At 38.8% G+C, this 20,030-nt stretch overlaps 1 protein-coding gene across 1 annotated transcript in view; it reads left to right on the forward strand.

The window, feature by feature from the left end:
* SLC6A11 (solute carrier family 6 member 11) overlaps positions 1 to 16,153 on the forward strand; it is a 137,491-nt gene extending 121,338 nt beyond the window's left edge. Inside the window, 7 exon segments of the mRNA XM_050904980.1 lie at positions 2,112 to 2,236; positions 4,166 to 4,278; positions 5,674 to 5,811; positions 10,905 to 11,007; positions 11,884 to 11,984; positions 13,337 to 13,507; positions 15,955 to 16,153. Of these exon segments, the coding sequence (XP_050760937.1) occupies positions 2,112 to 2,236; positions 4,166 to 4,278; positions 5,674 to 5,811; positions 10,905 to 11,007; positions 11,884 to 11,984; positions 13,337 to 13,507; positions 15,955 to 16,107 (904 nt within the window). The 3' untranslated portion in view covers positions 16,108 to 16,153.
* Positions 16,154 to 20,030: the final 3,877 nt, after the last annotated feature.

Consider the following 20,030-nt stretch of genomic DNA (forward strand, 5'->3'; position numbering starts at 1 on the left):
TGACATCTCTTATCAACAGGGTTTCATCACATTTAGTTTTAATTTCTCAGCATTGAACTCACCAGTTTCTTAGGCGAGATATGCTGGGGTGAGAATCTCTCCAGAGCTACTTCCATGCTGAAATACACTGAGAAGAATGGTTAGGAAGATGATCTTTTTCTTTGTTTTATTTCTCTGCAAAGCACAAAAAACTCCATCCTCCTGGTTGCTTTCTTTTAGATTGCTCTTTTGCTTTAAAACATCCAAAGTGTATAACTAGCCTGGCTGTGCATAACTACAGGAAGCGATTTCGTATGAAAAGCAAATAAGTAACAGGTTAGAATTCTGACCATTTTCAGACTTTTCAGAAAGTATGTTAAAGGACCTATTTACCCCTGCTAATGAACAAACGGTGTTAGAGAGAGTCCACGCATGAAAGAAATCTGAACATCGCTGGGCTTCTCCATGCCTGAGTCTTGATCTACAAATGGGAGTATTCATTCTTTTTCATTTCTGGACAAATCTTGGCAATTTACAGATGACATGCCATATAGAATTTTTTTACTACGAAATGAATATGAAAACATAAAAACATTCTCAAAATAACGGTTAAAATTAACTGTAGATAAGGTGATGAAAGAGAGTCAAAGCCTCCCATGGCCCAATGGCCACAGTTCAGCTGATCACTCACTTGGCAGTATTGAAATGTATGCCTGCTTCCTGCCATTTAGAATGTATGTGCCTGATGCTACGGTGAGTCAAAGTCAGTAGCAGGAAGAGCTTTGAACATAGGTGGGATGCAGTGCAGGGCTCATTAGTGAAAGAGTAAGGTGCTGGAACTGGTCACCTCACTTTCAACTTAATAAACTGAGATTAAGTTACAGGATAAAAATACCAAATGAAACAAGCAACAGGACAGAGAGATTACCAAAGAAGTTTTGCCAGAATATATGCCAGGACTTCAAAAATATGAATTGTCTCCGATTCTCAAAAAGTCACTACAAATCTGTGACAAAGATGGGAATCATTACTGAAGATGTGGATTCAGAACCTGTTAGATTTTACAGGGTCATTTCTTCTCATAGATAGCTTGCACAAAAATTTGCTTCAGAGCTGTAGCAGGATGGGAATAAACCAGACTAAGGTATAGGCTTGACAGAGCTACAGGCTTGCCTTGTGTTTCAGTGTTTTAGAATCCGAATTTACTTTCAGGCATCCAGGTTAGATTATTACTTTCTCAAGTACACAGCTGTCTCTCGTAGCAAACAGTCTTAAAAGACTGACTGTCATGATAAATCATTCCTACCTCATCATCTGTCAAGCCTGAAGTGCTGTCTGAAAGCAGGATGAACAACAATATTGCACTGAGCTCTGGGGAAAGATCGTACCTTTCTGCAAGAGTATTTTCCCTTTTTTTAAAGTGATTTACTATTGTGATATTTCCAATCTGGGAAACGAAATATTTCTTCACCTTGGCCTTGTAATTGACATTGTTTGATGTGTAGGATACATCGCTCTGAGAGATCAGTGTCCCCGCACTGTCTTTGCCTACTTGTTAGGCACTTTTTTAGGCAAGTACACACTTCTTAGGTTATGTATTGTGCATTTCATTACCATGGTTTCTTAAAATAAGTTTATAAACCAAACTGGAGTTGTATTTCATATGGATATATATTGCCGATATACTGTAACTGGAATAGACTTAGCTAAGATCTGACCATAGGATTTTTTCCCAGGAAACAAATTACTACCATTTTTATATAGTTTATAAAGGAGTTCATATCCTCTGGAATACATTATTACAACTACTGTAGAAAAACTGTTCTTAACACCATTCTTACAGTATTTTTACATGTTTTTTAAAGATTCTATTGAAAAACAGTAAGTGAGTAGCAACAGGTTTGCAATTCAGCCAGTTAAAACACAAGCAAGGGTACTATGATGGTATCTTCCTGCAAATGCTTATGCCTGACTGATTTCTCTCAGGCATAATATCAGTTGGGAGCTTACTCTTAATGAGCAACTTAATGCCCATTCCTGCAGCGTGGGGTTCTGTTAGTCCTATGGCTCAGTATATGAAGGAAACCCAGGCTCTGGAGATCAACTGCAGTGTTTTTTATTTATATTTTCAGAGACTGCATCATGCTCTGCTGCTTGAACAGTGGCACAAGCTTTGTTGCTGGTTTTGCTATCTTTTCAGTTCTTGGATTTATGGCTTATGAACAAGGCGTGCCCATTGCAGAAGTTGCAGAATCAGGTAAGTTCCAAAAGCAGTTTTCTGAGTTAACAAAAAATGCCCACAGGTTGCTGTCAGAATACTTTGTGCCATGTCTTATGGATAAGTTGACTGTTTTGCAGATAGTTTTACAAAACTCCTCTTAAAAACCTGTTACCCAACTCATTCGTATAACTGTATAATGAGACAGACCAAAATCCACACAAACATTTGTTCCTTCTGGGGGGGGAAAAAAAGAAAAAAAGATATAGCTATTAAAGTAATGAGAAATCAGCTGTTTAGGAGAAATCTTTGGAAGTCCTCTGAAGTCTTGCTTAATGTATACTATCCAAATGCAGATTTCTAACAGTCAGACAGCTAATGCCATCTCCTAGTGTCACTAAGTTTTTCTCCCAGGGACATACACTGAGACACTCTGGATGATAATGTATAAAAGTTCTTGTTTTGAGTCCAGAAAGGCACAAAGGCCCACCTCTACGAGAAAATAACCATCTAACGTTCATTACCATCACTTGGAGTTCGGCATCCAATGGAAGTTAATTGCTCTTTAACACCTTTGTGGATGTAACATCTTTAAGCATCATGTAAAACTCAACAGAACAAAAAGAACAGGAGCGCTGCCCAGAAAGAAAAGCAGTATAATGCTGAACTGTTGAGAAAGAGAAATGAATCTCATGAAGTTAGTCAAGGTTAGCAGGAAAACTGCAAAGCAAGTAGAGCTTCACTGATACTGTCATAGAAAATATTTCTCTTTTCCTAAAGCTCCCAAGACAACTGGCTTATACTATTACAGAAACTATATAGAAAAAGGTTAAAAGACTACAGCAACTCTGGAAACTATAGGAGCTTGTAAATACTGCATTAAATGAAAAAGTAGTAGTGTGTTGACAAGTCTTCACTGAAGTTATTGCAGCAGCAGCACAGAGGTACTCCTTTATCAGCCTTGTGATACTGCCTTTGTATCCCTGCTTTAAAAGCTGGCTAACTTCAATAAAAGCTGTTATAGCATGAGAGTTTGCAGCAGCTGAAAAATGGGCACAGGTAAGTAAGAACAGGAAAATATGAGCTAGGTGAGATGGTATTTTAGCAGATCTGAGAAGTTACCAGTGTTGTTGCAAAAATGTTCTATTTTAAAGATTTCTGTAAATATGCAGCCAATGAGTTAATGTTATGTACCAGCAGCAGCACTCAAAAATGCAGAGCAGATTTTCAACAAACCAGTAGACATTTGGCTTGCACCATGTATGGCTTCCAGGCTGCAGCTCTTGCCATTGCCTGCACCCTTGCACAAAATGTCAGAAATAGTGCTGTCTTAGGAAAAAAAAACCAATTCCAGAATATGTTAATAAGTTACATAAGGCAATCGCAGGACCACATGCTATTATTTATTCAGGTATGTGAGTCTTGCTGTATATCCACACAAAGAAGAAGGAGAACGTGAAGTACAGTGATGTCTTAACAGAAGTCTTGACCTTCAAACATTTGGACAGGATGTAGGCAGAGTTGATGTGCCAAGCAACTCTTCATTACTGATTAGCCTCATCACCAAATATTTAGACTATTAGAGATGTAGAGTTTGTCAAGTTTTTCAATCTTGTATTTAGGTCCTCTTATCTGCCATAAAAGAGCAATCGCGTTGTGGTGGGTTGACCCTCACCAGCAGCTGAGCATCCACACTGCTGTTCACTCACTCGCCCAGCCCAGTGGGATGGGCAAGGGAACAGGAAGAGAAAAAGTGAGAAAACTGGGGGGTCCAGATAAAGACAGTTTAATAAGCGATGCTGTGCAAGCAGTGTTCAGCAATAGCCACAACGTTGGTGTTAGCAATGCTGTTCTATCCACAAATCCAAAACACAGCACCCTACAGGCTCTTACGAAGAAAGTTAACTCCGTCTCAGCCAGGCCCAGTACACAAGTATAAACTCTTTTCTTTCTTTTCTTCCTTTTCAGGACCAGGACTTGCATTCATTGCTTACCCTAAAGCTGTTACCATGATGCCTCTTTCTCCTCTGTGGGCAACCCTGTTCTTCATGATGCTCATATTCCTTGGATTAGATAGTCAGGTGTGAAACAAACGCTATTTAAATATTTTGTCAGATTCCCTAGCATGTGTATATCAGCATCCTTGATGTAAACAGCATCTAACAACCTGATGAAAGAATGAACCCTCACTTAATTCCTTGCTTAAAAACCATTGATTCAAGTTCCTTATTTTAAAGCTTAGTTATGTCATGCTGGAGATTCCTTTATGATTTACTGTGAACACTGATTCAGCCTGAATACAGCTTTCATTATTAACATGGAAATCAGTTTGAACTTAAATATGGGTGATTAAAATTCACACTTCAGTAAAATACCAGTCTTCTTTTCCTGTTTTTAAAGCACTTTGCAATGAATTTTGAAACTGAATATCAGATAGCGATAATATAAGTTCCTATGGTGTATTTATACTTCAAGATACCACAGCAAGAAATGTGTAGTCATACTCTGCAGCAAAGTGACAGCATAGAAGTTGTCCGTCCTATGTGACCATAAAAATTGTGACAGCTGTTTGATGAAAAACGTAAAGTAACTGGCATTTTTAGCATGCAGCTCAGCTCTCGGCATGATTTGGTTCAGAAAGTTTATAATTGTATACTGTATAATAAAGCTCTTCAGTGCTTATTTTGCATGACATTTCCAATCATCAAACTTAACATTTTAATAACTGCTCTTTTTTCTGATCTAACATTTTTTTAAAAAGTCTTTTTTAAAATGAGTAATTCCTGAATTCTACTCTTGACTGTTCCAATGAAGCAGGCTTTATATTGTCTACTTTTGGGCATTAATTTTGGTGCCTATTTTAGAAACCTTGCTCCAGAGCCCTGAGTCAGAAGCTCCAGCCTCTTGCTTTCTGCTGATTTTTAAAGTTAGTAAGAATGTTCCTTCCCTCCTTCATTAGATGTACTTGGCTTGGGCACTTAATAGCTTTGTGGAATTTCTCTCTTCTGTAAAATGGAGAGAACTTCTCCCAAAAACCTGCAGTTCATTTAGCTTGAAGGTGCATAGCACTGCATACCATTCCTTTGAGTGACAAAAGCGCAGGATGCTTAGAGTGAAATTCTGCTGCAATCCTATGAACAGTTTGTACGTTATTTAAGTCCCATTCGAGCCACATTTGAAAGATTTAATTTTTATGTAATCCATCTGCTACAGCGCAAATGCATTCTGAGATAATATTAGTGGATTCAACTATTTGAATTTGGTGGTGGACCAGAAATCCATAGCTTTGGACTTTTTAATTCTGAAATGATGTTCCTCTCAGTTTGAGCTTCTGCTTATAGAGTGTCCTCAGGAGCCATTCAGTCCCTATGATGATAACACAGAAGGATATTTGAAGTATTTACCAAATACAAATCCAAATCCCAACAGCAGATGAGACACATATTTCATTTGTACTTTCCTATCATTTGTTCTAGTTCGTGTGTGTTGAAAGCCTTGTGACAGCTGTTGTAGATATGTACCCAAAGATTTTCCGAAGGGGCTACAGAAGAGAACTGTTGATTCTCGGCCTTTCCGTTGTGTCATACTTCATTGGCCTAATAATGTTAACTGAGGTAAGACGTGCTTTGTTGTACTACTGCAGAGAAAAGGAAATGGGTTTCTGTTTATAATCGTAACAGATAAAATGCAAGAACATTTGCCCTAGACAAATTTCACTGTCAGGAATATGACTGCAAAATACTTGAGAGACTGTTCTCAACTACTGTGTAACATTTGAAATGTGGAATGTATCCTCAGTTTTTCAGCTGAGCTTAGGAAATATTTAATCAAAGTTACGTAGCCAAGGAAATTCCATCTGCTTTGCACCAGCCAACCAGATACACTGATCATGTATCAGTATCACTTGATCAGTATATCTGGTTCTGCTTACTGCTTACTTGCCTCTGGGCAGACCAGTCTGAAAACAACTACATTTTGGATGAACAGATCAATAAAGAAGATGAAGTAAAGTGAAAATAGAAAACTAAAACGTCTTTGATTTTTATATCACCAGGCCAGGTCAATCAATACAGCCAATCTCTGAGCAGAAATTGCTTTGGTAAGAGTGGGGGTGCGGAGGGGGAGGGAAAGAAAGAAAAAATTATTTTCAAACAAACCAGGGTGTTTGCTTTCGGATGTTCTAAACCAAAAAATCTGAGGCTGTCAGTCCATCCCATCAGTTCGTGATACAACATGTGTGCCACTCCTGTGTTTGGTACCCAGGCTGGGGAGGGATCCTTTGGTACTTGGTAGGAGTTTAGTGCTTGCTTTACAGAATGAGTTGTATCAACAGTCTTCCTCTCCTTCACTTTACCCTCTCAAGACAGGAAGAAGAGGGGCAGAATCCATGCTCTCCTCTGCCCATATTCTTCTGCTTGCTGGGCCATTAGAGCCTCCCTGTACCGGGGAGCAAGGCAAAGAAAAAAGTTTCATGTCTGAGGAGCTGTAGAATTAAATTTCTGAGGAAAGTTTATCTGAGGAAGCCTGGCTGTATTAACTGTGAAGGGCCACGATGTGTCTCTGTTGTGCAGCAGTCTCAGGCAGGGTTTCCCAGTGAAGCAGCCTGCCAGGGCTTCATGAACTCATCTGGGGTCACTTAAATTCCCTCTACAGAGATCCACAGTCCTTAGACTACGTGCTTTTCAAATTGCTTTGTTACTGAAAATGAGCAAATTTCACACAAAAAAGGTGTTAGGCAATTGTAAGCATGTTAGTCTGTTGTCCTCACTATGCAAGCTTTTACAACGAATAGAATAAATCAACTAATCACAATATATTAGCTTTAGATACACTTTCAAGGAAAGAATAACTAAAGATGGGGAGGAAAGTGGAGACTAGGACAAAATGAAACTTTTATTATTTTTTTTTTAGTGACAGTTTGTGCCAGACTAATCAGATAAGAGATATGACACTCTGTATGAAGCAAATGCAGTTGAGCAGAAGTTTTATATACTTCAGTGAAGGAACTGAAAATTCACCACAAGAAAAATTACTAATTTTATTCAAAAGACAAGGACTTGTACAAGTAACTGGACAAAGAGGAGATAACTGTGGGTGTTAAAAGAGATTCTTAGTGAAGTTACACAGACAGCTCTTGGTAGCAATTTTATCTAGTATCTGCAGTTGGCTTGCTATGGAAACAAGTCACATATAGTCATTGGCTACATGAGACGCTCTCTGGCGATGTACTCCTTCATTTTAAGTTTTGAGCCTATTGGCAGATTTCAGCCAATTTAACAGAAGTTTCAAAGATAAGTCCTTTTTCATGAAAGTTCAACGTTCATGAAAGTTGGCAGCCAGATAGAGAAGTCCTAGAAGTGTCCTTATTGTTCAAAAGAACAAAGCATGAGTTCAGTCTTTATTAAAAAACAGAGAATTCACAAAAAAGCTGTAGCCTAATGAGTGCATGAAGTATAAGGGCTCACAGTCATCTCTAAGATTTAAGTCCAAATCAAGCTTCATTAACTCTGATGTTCCTGGGTCACAGAAGGCGGCACAATGATAGGGAAGGACTGGGTGACTGGAGTATTAAAGATGGGGTAGACTATAGTAGCACAAGGTATAAGGTCGTCCATATAGTAGTAAACATTTCTACTAGGCATTGAAAACAATTAGGAAAGAGAAGTATCTGGATGTGAAACTAAGCATTACAAATATGCTGTAGACATAAAAGTATGTTTCTTAGATGTTTCGTGAAGGTATTTCCAGTTGAGAGATGGGAATAGTCCCATGACTGGACAGGTAATAGTCCCACTGAAATATTATATATGACACTGGATTCAGACTGGAACAGCATGCAAAGCAAGAGCAGTGAGGATGATCCTAGGAGTACAGAGCTGATTTTACCAGAAACTAGCAAAATGATGATAATATCAGCAAGGATGTATGATGGTTTTCTGTAACTAGATCATAGATGTAACAGCAAGTATAAACATTAACTATTTCTGAAAAAAGAATGGCTCCCTTTCCCTCATCCCCAGTCCAGGGTGTATAAGCTGGCCATGAATAATTAGGCTGAAAATTAAGAAAGGATTTCTATCCATCAGAACAGTGACATTCTAGAAGTTTTTCCAAGAAAATAGTTCTGGCTTTAAACTGGAATTCAGATTGTCAGTTAGTTTATGAAACGTATTATGTGACATAGTTCCCTGTGAGAACAGAGGAATTGACGCTGGTTGATTAAGAACTCCTTCCAGAGGTGCGTCCCTGTAAGTTGAGCATTGGAGCAGAGCAACCTTATAGGGACCAATTTGCCTGTAACCATTCTTACCCTCGGTAAGATAAATTGTCTTTGCTATGTAAAATGGGGAAATTTTGGAATAATTCCTCCCACAGTGCAAGTGTTAAGCAGAGCACTGAGAGATACATTATTGAGATGTACAGGCTAAAAGAAATATAAGCGTGAAAAGTGAAGAAGCAGCAAGTTCTCCAAAATGACAGGAATATTCTTGCAGGAGTTTTGTGGAATTGTTTTCTTTACATTGTGTTGTCTTGGTTGATCTCTAAGTTTCCAATTTGCTCAGATATTTGCTGAACCTCACCATGAGCTCTTTGCAGTAAAGATGTTCACTTGTGAGATTTTGGGGAGGACTCAGCTGGCAGAGATGACTAAAAGCAGTGTAGCTAATAATCAAAAAAGCATCGGCATTAGGAGAAAAAGAAAAAAATCTCATTTAATTAAAAAAGTTTCACTTCAACATTTGCATTCTGGTTTGGGAGTGCTGACATTCCACAGTGCTTTTACTATAACTTTTTACTCAACAGAAATCTTAAAGGACAGAGAAACACTTTTTTCTGAGTATCGCTAGAGAGACATAAGTTATTACTAAGAGACGTGACTTATTTGCATCATCAACTAGGCAATCTAAGTAGCTGTGATCCAATGCAGAAATGACACACGGGTGGAGAGCGCTCCATTCCATGCTACTTCAGTAAGGCATCAGAGCATTATGCGTGAGTGAGACTTCCAAGCATAAATACATATCCCAACTCTGTCCTTATCCTCTCTGGCGTTTCTAAATACACATTCCTAGATTTTATTCAGGCTTTGGATTATTCATAAAAGATATTTTACCATATAGGAAAACTTTCTCATTCAGATATATGGTCATTTCCTAACTATCCAGCACTAGTTTTGCCAAATGCTTGCTTGGACATCAATGCAGTTTTATATACAATAACTTCAGAATATTCTTATGTTCCATAAGATTTAGACAGGATTTCAAGTTTACAGAGTCTATCTTAACTTACCTTCAGTCAGTTAATGCAGAGAAAAAAAGGGGGAAATTCTAGGTATTGTTTTTGATTTAGTTTTCTTTATGTTTTTAGGGTTCTCTTCCATTTGCAGAAAATTGTCTGAGATGTAATGGATCATATGTACTACCCAAATAGCATTACATTTCAACTGAAGAGATGATCTCAAGCCCCTATTTCCTTCACATAGCTTTCTGCAAAGAGGGAAGTCTTAGGATTCCTTTCTATTGAAATGATCTTTTGTGAATCTCCTCGTTATTATTTCAATATTGAACGCATATGTGATAAAAGATTAAGTATCTTGCATAGAAAGTAGTATAATATTATTCATATAATTTTAATAGTCAGGTTATCCATAATGTTATTAATTGGACTTCATAGGTTTTCTTCTCATCTCGCCTTGAGGCAAAGGCTCTAGAAAGCCAGCCAGTTCTCTGAACAGTTCTGACTATTGTAAGCAAGAGAAAAAATACAGGAAAAGAAGAAAAGAACTATGTCTTTGCTAGATGTGACAATTGATATAGCTGAGTCATAGTCAAACAGTAAGTGAGGATGTCTGAAGCACATTTACCTTTTTCGTACTGGTTGGTATTGTGGCACCACTGAATGCAGAAAATTATGGATCACTGATAGCATAGTGTGCACTGTGTATGGATGCCCTGCTAACGTAGGACACTGCTTGGTTTTGGTTGCTCTCCTTTCTGGAAGTGCAGAGGTTGCTGTTTTAAAGCCATCTGGAGAACTATTTTTAACATGTTAGGAAAACATTTTAAAAAAGCTTGCTTGGAGTCAGGGTGATTTTTATTTCTTTTTTTTTTTGGTCAAATAATAATGACTCTTAAGTAATGTGGCTTAAAGGCTGTGAGCTACAGTCAAACTTTATAGGTCAGTTTACTCATTTTACAGTCCCTATGCCATTGGAAAGTGATTCTAGTAGCTACAGATTTTGCCTTCTTTCCCCACATTTTAACTAATTCTTTTACATATTAATAGCACAGACACAAAAACAAGACCTTGCATCTTCATGTGCAGCGGTCTGGAGATCAAAAGCACCTGTAGATGACTACAGCTTGATGTGATAACAAATGAAGTTGAAAAAAAGCATGGAGGTGGGAGAGCGTTTTGGAAACAAGTCAGATGTAGTTCTGTCCCCTCCAGGATTTACTACCTTAAAGCAAATGCACAGTGTTCAACTGGCATAGGGAATAATCTTAAGTGCTATGGAAGAAAAAAATCTTTCACAATAGAAATCACTGAGAAACGAATATACTTTGTTCACGAAGGAACCAACTTAGTAGGAAGATTGCCAGGGAACCAGCAGATTGACTGTGTAATTAAAGCCATATTTGCTATGAAATATTCCTACTGGTGCCAACACAATATTTTTTTTCCTTTTTCTGTTTTTGTCTTTCAGGGTGGGATGTATGTCTTTCAGTTATTTGACTCTTATGCAGCTAGTGGCATGTGCCTTCTTTTTGTTGCCATATTTGAATGTGTCTGCATAGGCTGGGTTTATGGTGAGTTGCTGAAAATTGCTGTGGTTTTGAGTTGTTATGAAAGTTTTCTATTTGCATAAAAACAATGTGAAAGCCTTGTACCCTTATGGAGTGGGGGCCTCCACATTCCCATGCCCTACCAAAAATCAGGAATGCCTTTTTTTCCACTCTAAATAACAAAGATAGGGGAACAGATTTTTTTTTTTTTCCCCTTGGTCCGTGTCAGGACTGACCTCCACCGTCCTTCACCAAGGAAGTCCTTAGCTGCCTTAAAAAGTAGTGGTGGCAATAAGTCTTTCTTCTCTCACAAAGTGTCTGTGCAGGGCATGTTCCCTGCCACTTCTGACACTCACAAATAAATCCAGGGAAGTTGGAGTTCATGCCTCATTAACACAGAAGGGACATAGCAGTGTCCCTAGCTCTGCTGTTCTGTCAGCGAAGTCAAGAGAAAACCACCGCTGGATATGTTCATGGTTACCTCCTCAAGCATTTTTTGCACACAAAGGACTGACAATTTTACTTTGTAAAACAACGTATGAACTTCAGATCACATATGTCCCCGGCTATCTAGGGATTTACACACGAGCTTGTAGCGTATGTGTACTGTTTAACTGGGCTTGCTCAGACTGTTACTGACCAGAAGCCATTTCTGTTTGACAGCTTGCCTGCTCCTACTCTCTGTTCATACTGGTCAGATACAGATGTAGGCAGCAATCTCTGCCACAAGTACGGAGCAGATGACAGAGATGTATGTGTCGGGGAAAGAGATAGCAGCTTCAGTCTTTGCAGCTCTGTCAGAACCTATGTTTTTCTCTTTACTGTTTTAAATACTGACCTATACGACCTCTTACATGTACATTCTACATCTGCTTTTCATTTGCGTTTTTTTGGGGGCAGGCAGCAATCGCTTTTATGATAACATTGAAGATATGATTGGATACAAACCACTGTCATTGATTAAATGGTGCTGGATGGTCTTAACTCCAGGTATTTGCGCAGTAAGTACAGAATATCCACATAAATTGTTTTAGACATAAAAGAGGGTTTTCTGTGCATATTTTTAGAATCTTGCTGCTACTAATAGTTCACAATGGTTGAGAAAAACGCCTATTGATTTGTAGCATATGTTTTAATTAAAAAAATACTTTGTAGGATCTGTAAAAATTGTTAAATATTCTGTGAATTGTGAGAAATCTTAGTATATACAACAATAGGAAATAAATAAGCTCAGGGCCCTAAATGAACATTTGCCAATACAATGGAGGCTTTTTTTCACTGCATTGCTAGTGTACCTTGTGTCTACCCAGCATAACTCAAGCTCCTCTAGACTTGTGCTGGTTTCCTTGCTGCTCCAGCCTCCTATTTCCTTCCCTCTCTTTGGGTGAGTAGACATTTTTCAAAGAAGACAGGACATTTTTTCTTCTAGTAAAAGTAGTAGAAGAGGCTAAAAGCCCATCTCATATGCATGAAGAAGGGGAAGGAATTTGCCTTACCAGAAGCTAGCAGTACTGGTGCCAACTCTGGTAAACTGCTGTGGCTACGTAACAGGGACAAAATTACCAAAGGAGCATGACCAGATTGCCCATAAATTTGATCCACAAATGCTTGAGGATTAGACACTAAAACCTTCCAGTTGTCCAATACGTAAATGATAGCAACTGCAAAACCACAGATGCTGGGGCACCTGGAGATCCAGGTTCCCTTGAGCTCTGCCAGTTCATTTGCAAACTTGGGAAAATTTCTCATTCTCACCAACTCTGAAATGAACTTAATATCACTTGCCCCTGTACACTCTTTTCACCACTTTGGAGAAAAGTACATAGTAGCTTTTCTATATTTCATAAATTTAAATGGTCCAAACTGCTTGATTAGGCACCTGCCGAATTTAGACAGATATGTTTGAGCTTTTGTGAGGATCAAAGAGTTGGCCTGCAGAACTGCAGATACAGACAGCGGAAAAGGCAACTTTGAAAATTTTGGCTTTCCTTTTTCATCATGACAGGTTGGAGGGAACGCAGCTTGTGTTACTTAATCACAGCTGGTTCACGGTAGCAAAACTTAATCTTTCCTGCCCAGGTACTGTTTGTCATCAAAGTGCAGGTTTTATTGTCATCGAGAGGTAAATAGGATTTAAACTTGAAAGGTTGTTCATTTCTGTGGAAGCTACTGAGACGTTACTTAAGCTGCACATAAAAGAAGATATTGCTGGGGTTTTTTTTCTCTGACTGAAAAGCTTACCTCTACTCTCCATCTTTAGGGAGACTGGCCTTGCCTAAACAGTCAATCATTTTCTTGTTACTTAGGTAGTGTTTTTTCAAATACTGCTAATATGTTTCTCTGCTTATTTCAGGGAATCTTCATCTTTTTCCTGGTGAAATACAAGCCTTTGAAATATAACAATATATATATATACCCTGACTGGGGCTATGGCATAGGGTGGATGATGGCGCTCTCTTCCATGATCTGTATCCCTTTGTGGATCTGCATTAAGCTGTGGAAGACAGAAGGCACTTTCATAGAGGTAAGATAGATTTTCAGATTAATGAAACTGAAAAAACAAGTGGGAAGGGAGTGTGAATCCTCACCTGCATGAGACTAAGCACAGTTTAATCAAAAAAGCAATGCCACGTACCTGTTCCAGTGGCAGCTTGGGGTAGGCCTCACAGTCACTGGTGGAAAGAGAGATCTGAATCTTCTCTGTTTTCTTCTGAATGTCTGGGGGGTTTTTTTGCCTTCACTGACTTCAGCCTGTGGTAAACTAACCAATACTATAGCTTTAAGGTGCTCTGTTCCTGCTCAATTTGTAGCTTAAAATGTCTGTAACATCAGCTAAATCCCTCAAGAAGGTTTGTACCAGCCATTCATTCAGGTCAGCTGCCTTCTCTCCATGGTTTTGGTAACTAATGTTTGTGCTGCCAGGATCTTCCTCCAGGAGCTGGGTAGCAAACACTTACATATGTCTTCTGGACAGTTTTCCTGATTACAGTTCTCTAAGTGAGAAATACAGGCAAAAAGAAATATTCAGTGCAATTTACTAACATTTGGTATCAGGTTAGCTCAGGTCTATGCTGAGGTTAAGATTGTTAAATATATGACCTTTTCTCCCAAGAAAGACAGTGAAGATGGCTGTAATGGAAGAAACAAGAATATAAATTTTATTCAGCCGTTTGGGATTTCTCATATTCCAGAAAAGCCTAGTTCTGTCATCTCGGGTTCCTTAGATACTAGTCAGTAAAAGCAGGTATCCCAGTATGGCCTCCTCCTATCTCAATACATATATGGAAGGGACTTTATTCAGTCCCTTTCATGCTTTCTCAGTCTTTCTGATATTCTCTGGGATAATGCCAACATGAAGAACAAGACAGTAGGAATTTCTGTATCTAGGGTGCCTGGGGCTCATTAACTTATCTAGCACTTTTGAAAGATCTGTCTCACAGTGTATACCCACACTTTCAAGATTATCCTCCATTCAGAACCAAAGGGTATGACATCTGAATATATCTGAGTATATCTCAGTGTAATAGGTACTGCTTTCTTGAATGAAGAAGGTAACATACACTTTATTGTGCTGGCTGATGGCAGTCCCTATTGAAATGACTCCATTAAGCTGATTAAATACAGCCTGGAGACTACCTAGGAAATCTTTACTGTGGGTATATAAACAAAAAATGAATTGTCCATAATATAGTTTTCTTAGCATGTCAAAAAAGGAAGTTTTGCACAAATCTTAACATTAAGTATTTCCTTAATGCATCAACCTTACCCTGTCTCTGCAAGTAAATAGATTTTGTTTATAGTCTGAAGCACTGCAGACACGTCATTCTCTTTTCCATACATGAATGACGAGAGGGTATTTTTTATTACAGTTTGGAGCTTCACAGGAAGCCAACTTCCTGCAAAATCTCTGCTCCCCAAGCTGTAAGCAGCAACATTGCTATTGATGTTATTGCTAGGAAAGAGAAAGTTCTCAGATGAACACATATATTTTTTTTGTTCTTTATTGTAGCTTAATACACTTTGGCAGTGTCGTGGTTTAACCCCAGCCGACAGCTAAGCACCACGCAGCCGCTTGCTCACTGCCCCCCCACCCCTGGGATGGGGGAGAGAATCAGGAAAAAAAACTCGTGAGTTGAGATAAAGACAGTTTAATAGGACAGAAAGGAATGAAAAACAATGATAATGATAATAATAATAATATGACAATAGCAATACTAAAAGAATTAAACTATACAAAGTAAGTGGTGCACAATGCAATTGCTCACCACTCGTTGACCGATGCCCAGTTAGTTCCCGAGCCGCGATCCCCCCTCCCAGTTAACTCCCCCAGTTTATATACTGGGCATGATGTCATATGGTATGGAATAGCTCTTTGGCCAGTTTGGGTCAGCTGTCCTGATGGTGTCCCCTCCCAGCTTCTTGTGCCCCTCCAGCCTTCTTGCTGGCTGGGCACGAGAAGCTGAAAAATCCTTGACTTAGTATAAACACTACTTAGCAACAACTAAAAACATCGGTGTGTTATCAACATTCTTTTCCTACTAAATCCAAAACACAGCACTATACCAGCTACTAGGAAGAAAATTAACTCTGTCCTAGCCGAAACCAGGACAGGCAGTCTCTCATTTATTTATTTTTTTAAGTGTATATCCTTTGACTATACCATGAGAAACAAAATGTACCCATACAACAGGCCTTACCCAGAGTATTGTGCTGAGTTTCTTCATGGAAGGGGATGTTACTCTAAATCAGCATGAAAATACACTTTGACTTTGTCTTCACCTTCATTCTCTAGCTTTTGGTCTGGTGTGATTTGTAAAGAATTGTGCGGCATGCAGTTTTATGGATGTACCTGTAACAGGGAAATGAGAAGCAGACATGCAAGAGAAAAGGGGTTTGTAGTCAATCTGTTTAAGAAATGTGTGTCTGTGACCGAGAAAAAGATAATGATTTCCATTTTCTCAAATTTTCTAGAAATTCAGGAAGTTGATTACACCTAGCTCAGATCTGAAAATGAGAGGGAAACTTGGAGGAGGAGCCTACATTGCAGCAATAAATGACTGCGATGCCAAACTGAAAGGAGATGGCACCATTTCAACCATTACAGAAAAGGAGACACATTTCTGAAAGAACTATGTTTTTTGTTTTATTTTTTGTATAAATAAATAAATAAATAAATAAATAAATTCACTTAATTATAGAGGCTGGCTTGTTTTGCACAAAATTTTATTAACCAGTTAATTTTAAAGTGAAAATTGTATACTTGTTTAAAAGTGATTTTTTTAAATTACTATATAAGTAATGATTATGTAAAAGAAAAAGAAATAGTATTATATGGTATGTTAGTGATGACTTCTTGTAATATGGTGATTTCAGTAAATGGTTTTTTTTAGAAGTTAGAGGGACCTGTATAATGTGCTGTAAAACTTTCCTACTTTGATTTATGGCAGGTGTAATGTTGTATAGATGTATGCATTCTAATCTGTAAGCATTTCAGACCATTTCAGCTTTTAATGTATGTATATAAAGGGGACCAGAATGTCCTTTTGTTTATATTGGAAGAAATTGTGAGGGGATGGGGGGATGGCTTGTAACTGCTGTTGCATATTACTGTCCAAATGTGGCCTGTATCCAAAGTCCACTGAAATCAGAGGGAGCCTTCCCAGCTGAGGCCAGTGCCTTTTGCACCAGGCTGCGTGCGAGTCAGCCTTTCCCTGGGCTAGGGCAGCTGCAAGCCTGAGTTCTGCACCTAACAAAGCTCCTCTTTCAGGGCAAGTTTCGTGAAGCCGACAGGAAGCACCACCTCAGCTGCTCTTAGCGCCTTCCCTCCACCCTCCATTTGCTTCAACAGGTCTAAAAATGTGGTGGAATGGGCCCACTTCTGAGGCACTGTTTTGCTGGAGATTGGATAAAGAGTAATTCTTAAGAGCTATGAATTTTGCTGCTCTTGTAAGTTAATGGTCTCTAAGATGACGTGTACTGCTTCAGGAGACCTCTAAAACTTTTTCATTTTCTTTAGTGTCTGGGTGGCCAGTACTTCGTTTTGGTTGACACTTTCCATCCCCTGAAGTGAAATGTGTTTGTCTATGCTTGTACAACAGGAGATCAAGGTTACTTTATAAATGTGGAGATGTTCTGAAGGAAAAAAGAGCAGGTTTAGAGCTCTGCATACCTTGGCTTCTCCGTCTGTCTCTCTCTCTGTTTGCCAGTCTGTCTGCCTGTACATCTATTCATTCCCCTCAAAAGAAATCAAGGATCCTGTAATGACAACGTGTAGCACTATACAGCTTTTCTCATCTTCAGGGTACTTTCTAGATACTCTCAGATTAGGCACTGATTCTTCTACCCTGAATGGTATCGAGGCTTGCACTGAAGTCAGAATAGGAGCTTATTTGGTGGAAGGCTAGAGTAACTGGTCCTTAAACTCTACAAGAATTGGAGGTAATTTATATATGGTGCAGATGAAGGAATTAAGACAGGGGTGTTGTGACTTCTCTGTTTCGCAAAGGGAGCAGTACTGGGTTTGTGATATCAGGCCTTTTTATTCTATCATCAATTGTATGAACTGACTCCCTCTGCTTTAAAACAGGTTTTGTATGTGAATCCAACTGATGGATGGCTGTTACCATGAGGTATGCAAATGCTAGTCCCACTCTCAAAATCTCTAGACTGTCTCTTGGGTTGGTTTTTTTTTTTTCTGCCAATACTCCAAACACTATTATTTGTTCTGGACAACTAGTTTTTTTTCTTGTCCTGGTTTTTTATTTAATGGTTGTATGAGAAACCTGTGGAGGAATACTGTACCACACTGCACAGTATTTGATGGGGAGAGACAAGCAACAGCCTAAGACAGCTCAGAAATGTCACAAAATCTGCTGTCTTCTCTGCAATTCAAAATCACCAAAGCTCAGATACCAGCATCTGGAGTTATTAGAAACAGAAGTGGCTGCTGGCCTTCTACAGAGGAAAACATTTCACTAGAAGTCACTAAGTATATCTTAATACTACATAGAACTGTACATGTAGTCAGCATTTCTTTGAGATTTTATGGTTACCTCTTAAAAAAGCATTTTCATAGAATCACTTTGTCTCAAGTCACATCATTAAATCTAATAGATCTATTGAATTTTACTTTATCTTATTTGGGGGTTTTTTGTGTGGTAAGGTGGAAGTCTAAGAGGGAACTTCTCTACCACAATTCTACTTCAAATATTTTAAGTCCTGCTTGCCTTTGCATGTCTCCATCGATAGGTGCTTAGGAAAGGATATTTTGAAGGAGCCTGCCTTTACAAAGGCACAGAACCATCATCTTGTGAATGCTGGCCTCCCTCAGAGGGAGTTTTCAGCTTGGCATCCAGAACTGGAGGTTACCAATGAAAAGCACAGTCCCATTGGAAAATGATAGTTCTGGAAGAGAAATGCTCCCAGAATTGAAACCACAGATTGAGTTATGTACAACGAAGCAACTGAAAGCTACATATTGGCATTGAAAAAATGCCCACTCCAAAACCTAGAAATTAACATTTTTGGACATCCTAATCAGTCATAAATATTTCTAATCTAGTGTCCCTTCCTAGTCTTTCTCTCCACCCACCAGAGCTGCAGAACTAAGGCCCGAAAAGCAACATATGGGCCTTGGGATGGATTATGTTCCCTCCCAGAGTAAACGTCAACACATTTTCTTGTCAGTGAAGGATGTTGTTGCGGTTTAACCCCAGCCGGCAACTAAGCACCACGCAGCTGCTCGCTCGCTCCTCCCCCCTCCCAGTGGGATGGGGAGGAGAATCAAAAATAAGTAAAACTCGTGGGTTGAGACAAGATCAGTTTAATAACTAAGGTAAAATAAAATACAATACTAACAATAATAATAATAATAATTAAAAAATAATAATAGTAGTAATGAAAAGGAATATAACAGAACAAAAAAAGGAAAAAAAGAAATAAAACCCAGGGAAAAAAAACAGTGATTCACAATGCAGTTGCTCACCACCTGCTGACCAATGCCCCAGCAGTGATCTGCCTGTCCCGGCCAACCCCCCAGTTTATATACACTGGGCATGACGTTCCATGGTATGGAATAGCCCTTTGGCTAGTTCGGGTCAGCTGCCCTGGCTGTGCTCCCTCCCAGCTCCTTGCACACCTGCTTGCTGGCAGAGCATGGGAAACTGAGAAATCCTTAACTTAGGATAAGCGCTACTTAGCAACAACTAAAACATCAGCGTGTTATCAACATCATTCTCACACTAAATCCAAAACACAGCACTGTACCAGCTACTAGGAAGACAATTAACTCTATCTCAGCCAAAACCAGGACAGATGTGCAAATGTAGATGCACTGTTAGGTTACACTTGGCGTTGATTTCAATGAAGTTATCTTCAGCAATCAGGACTCCTCGTGAACGTTTACCGTAAAGTGTGCCAAGAGGTGGAACCCACACCACTCCACTGGTCATCCATTAGACACAAAATGAAAATCCCAGACAAGTCGAGATTGCCCTTTGAATCATAACACACACTGCTGTGGCAGAAAAACTTGACTTGTGCATTTTAGCTTGTCAATGTACTTTGAACTGTTGCACTCATCCAAATATCTCCACAGGGACTATGTACTTTGTATGGAACATGCTTCCTATTCTGCTGCTATGAACCATTTCACCTGTAGCTTTATACACATACATATGGTTTGGCATGGTCTAAAGTATTATACAGTATTACTAATGTGCTGTACTTGTAAATGTGTGCATTTAATATCTGTCTTGTTTAACACTTTACTGATTTTTAAAAAAATATTTTTCTTTTGTGGGGAGGGATGTGGGAGGGTAAATTTCCTAATAGTATCTGTGTTTTGTTTGGGTTTTTTTTTAAACAATATGAAGGGGAAAATGCAAAAACCAAGTATATCGTGATGATTTTTTTATGCAGTAGAAACAATATTGCCCTTTTCTGAAATATCTGCAGTATTATTAAAAATAATACAATAAAAATGAACAACCACTAAGGTTTATGTAACATTTTACACAAAGAAAGATTCTGTTTGGTTTTGAAGGGCA

This window comes from Gymnogyps californianus, chromosome 13 (assembly GCF_018139145.2).
Source record: "Gymnogyps californianus isolate 813 chromosome 13, ASM1813914v2, whole genome shotgun sequence".
NCBI lineage: Eukaryota > Metazoa > Chordata > Aves > Accipitriformes > Cathartidae > Gymnogyps > Gymnogyps californianus.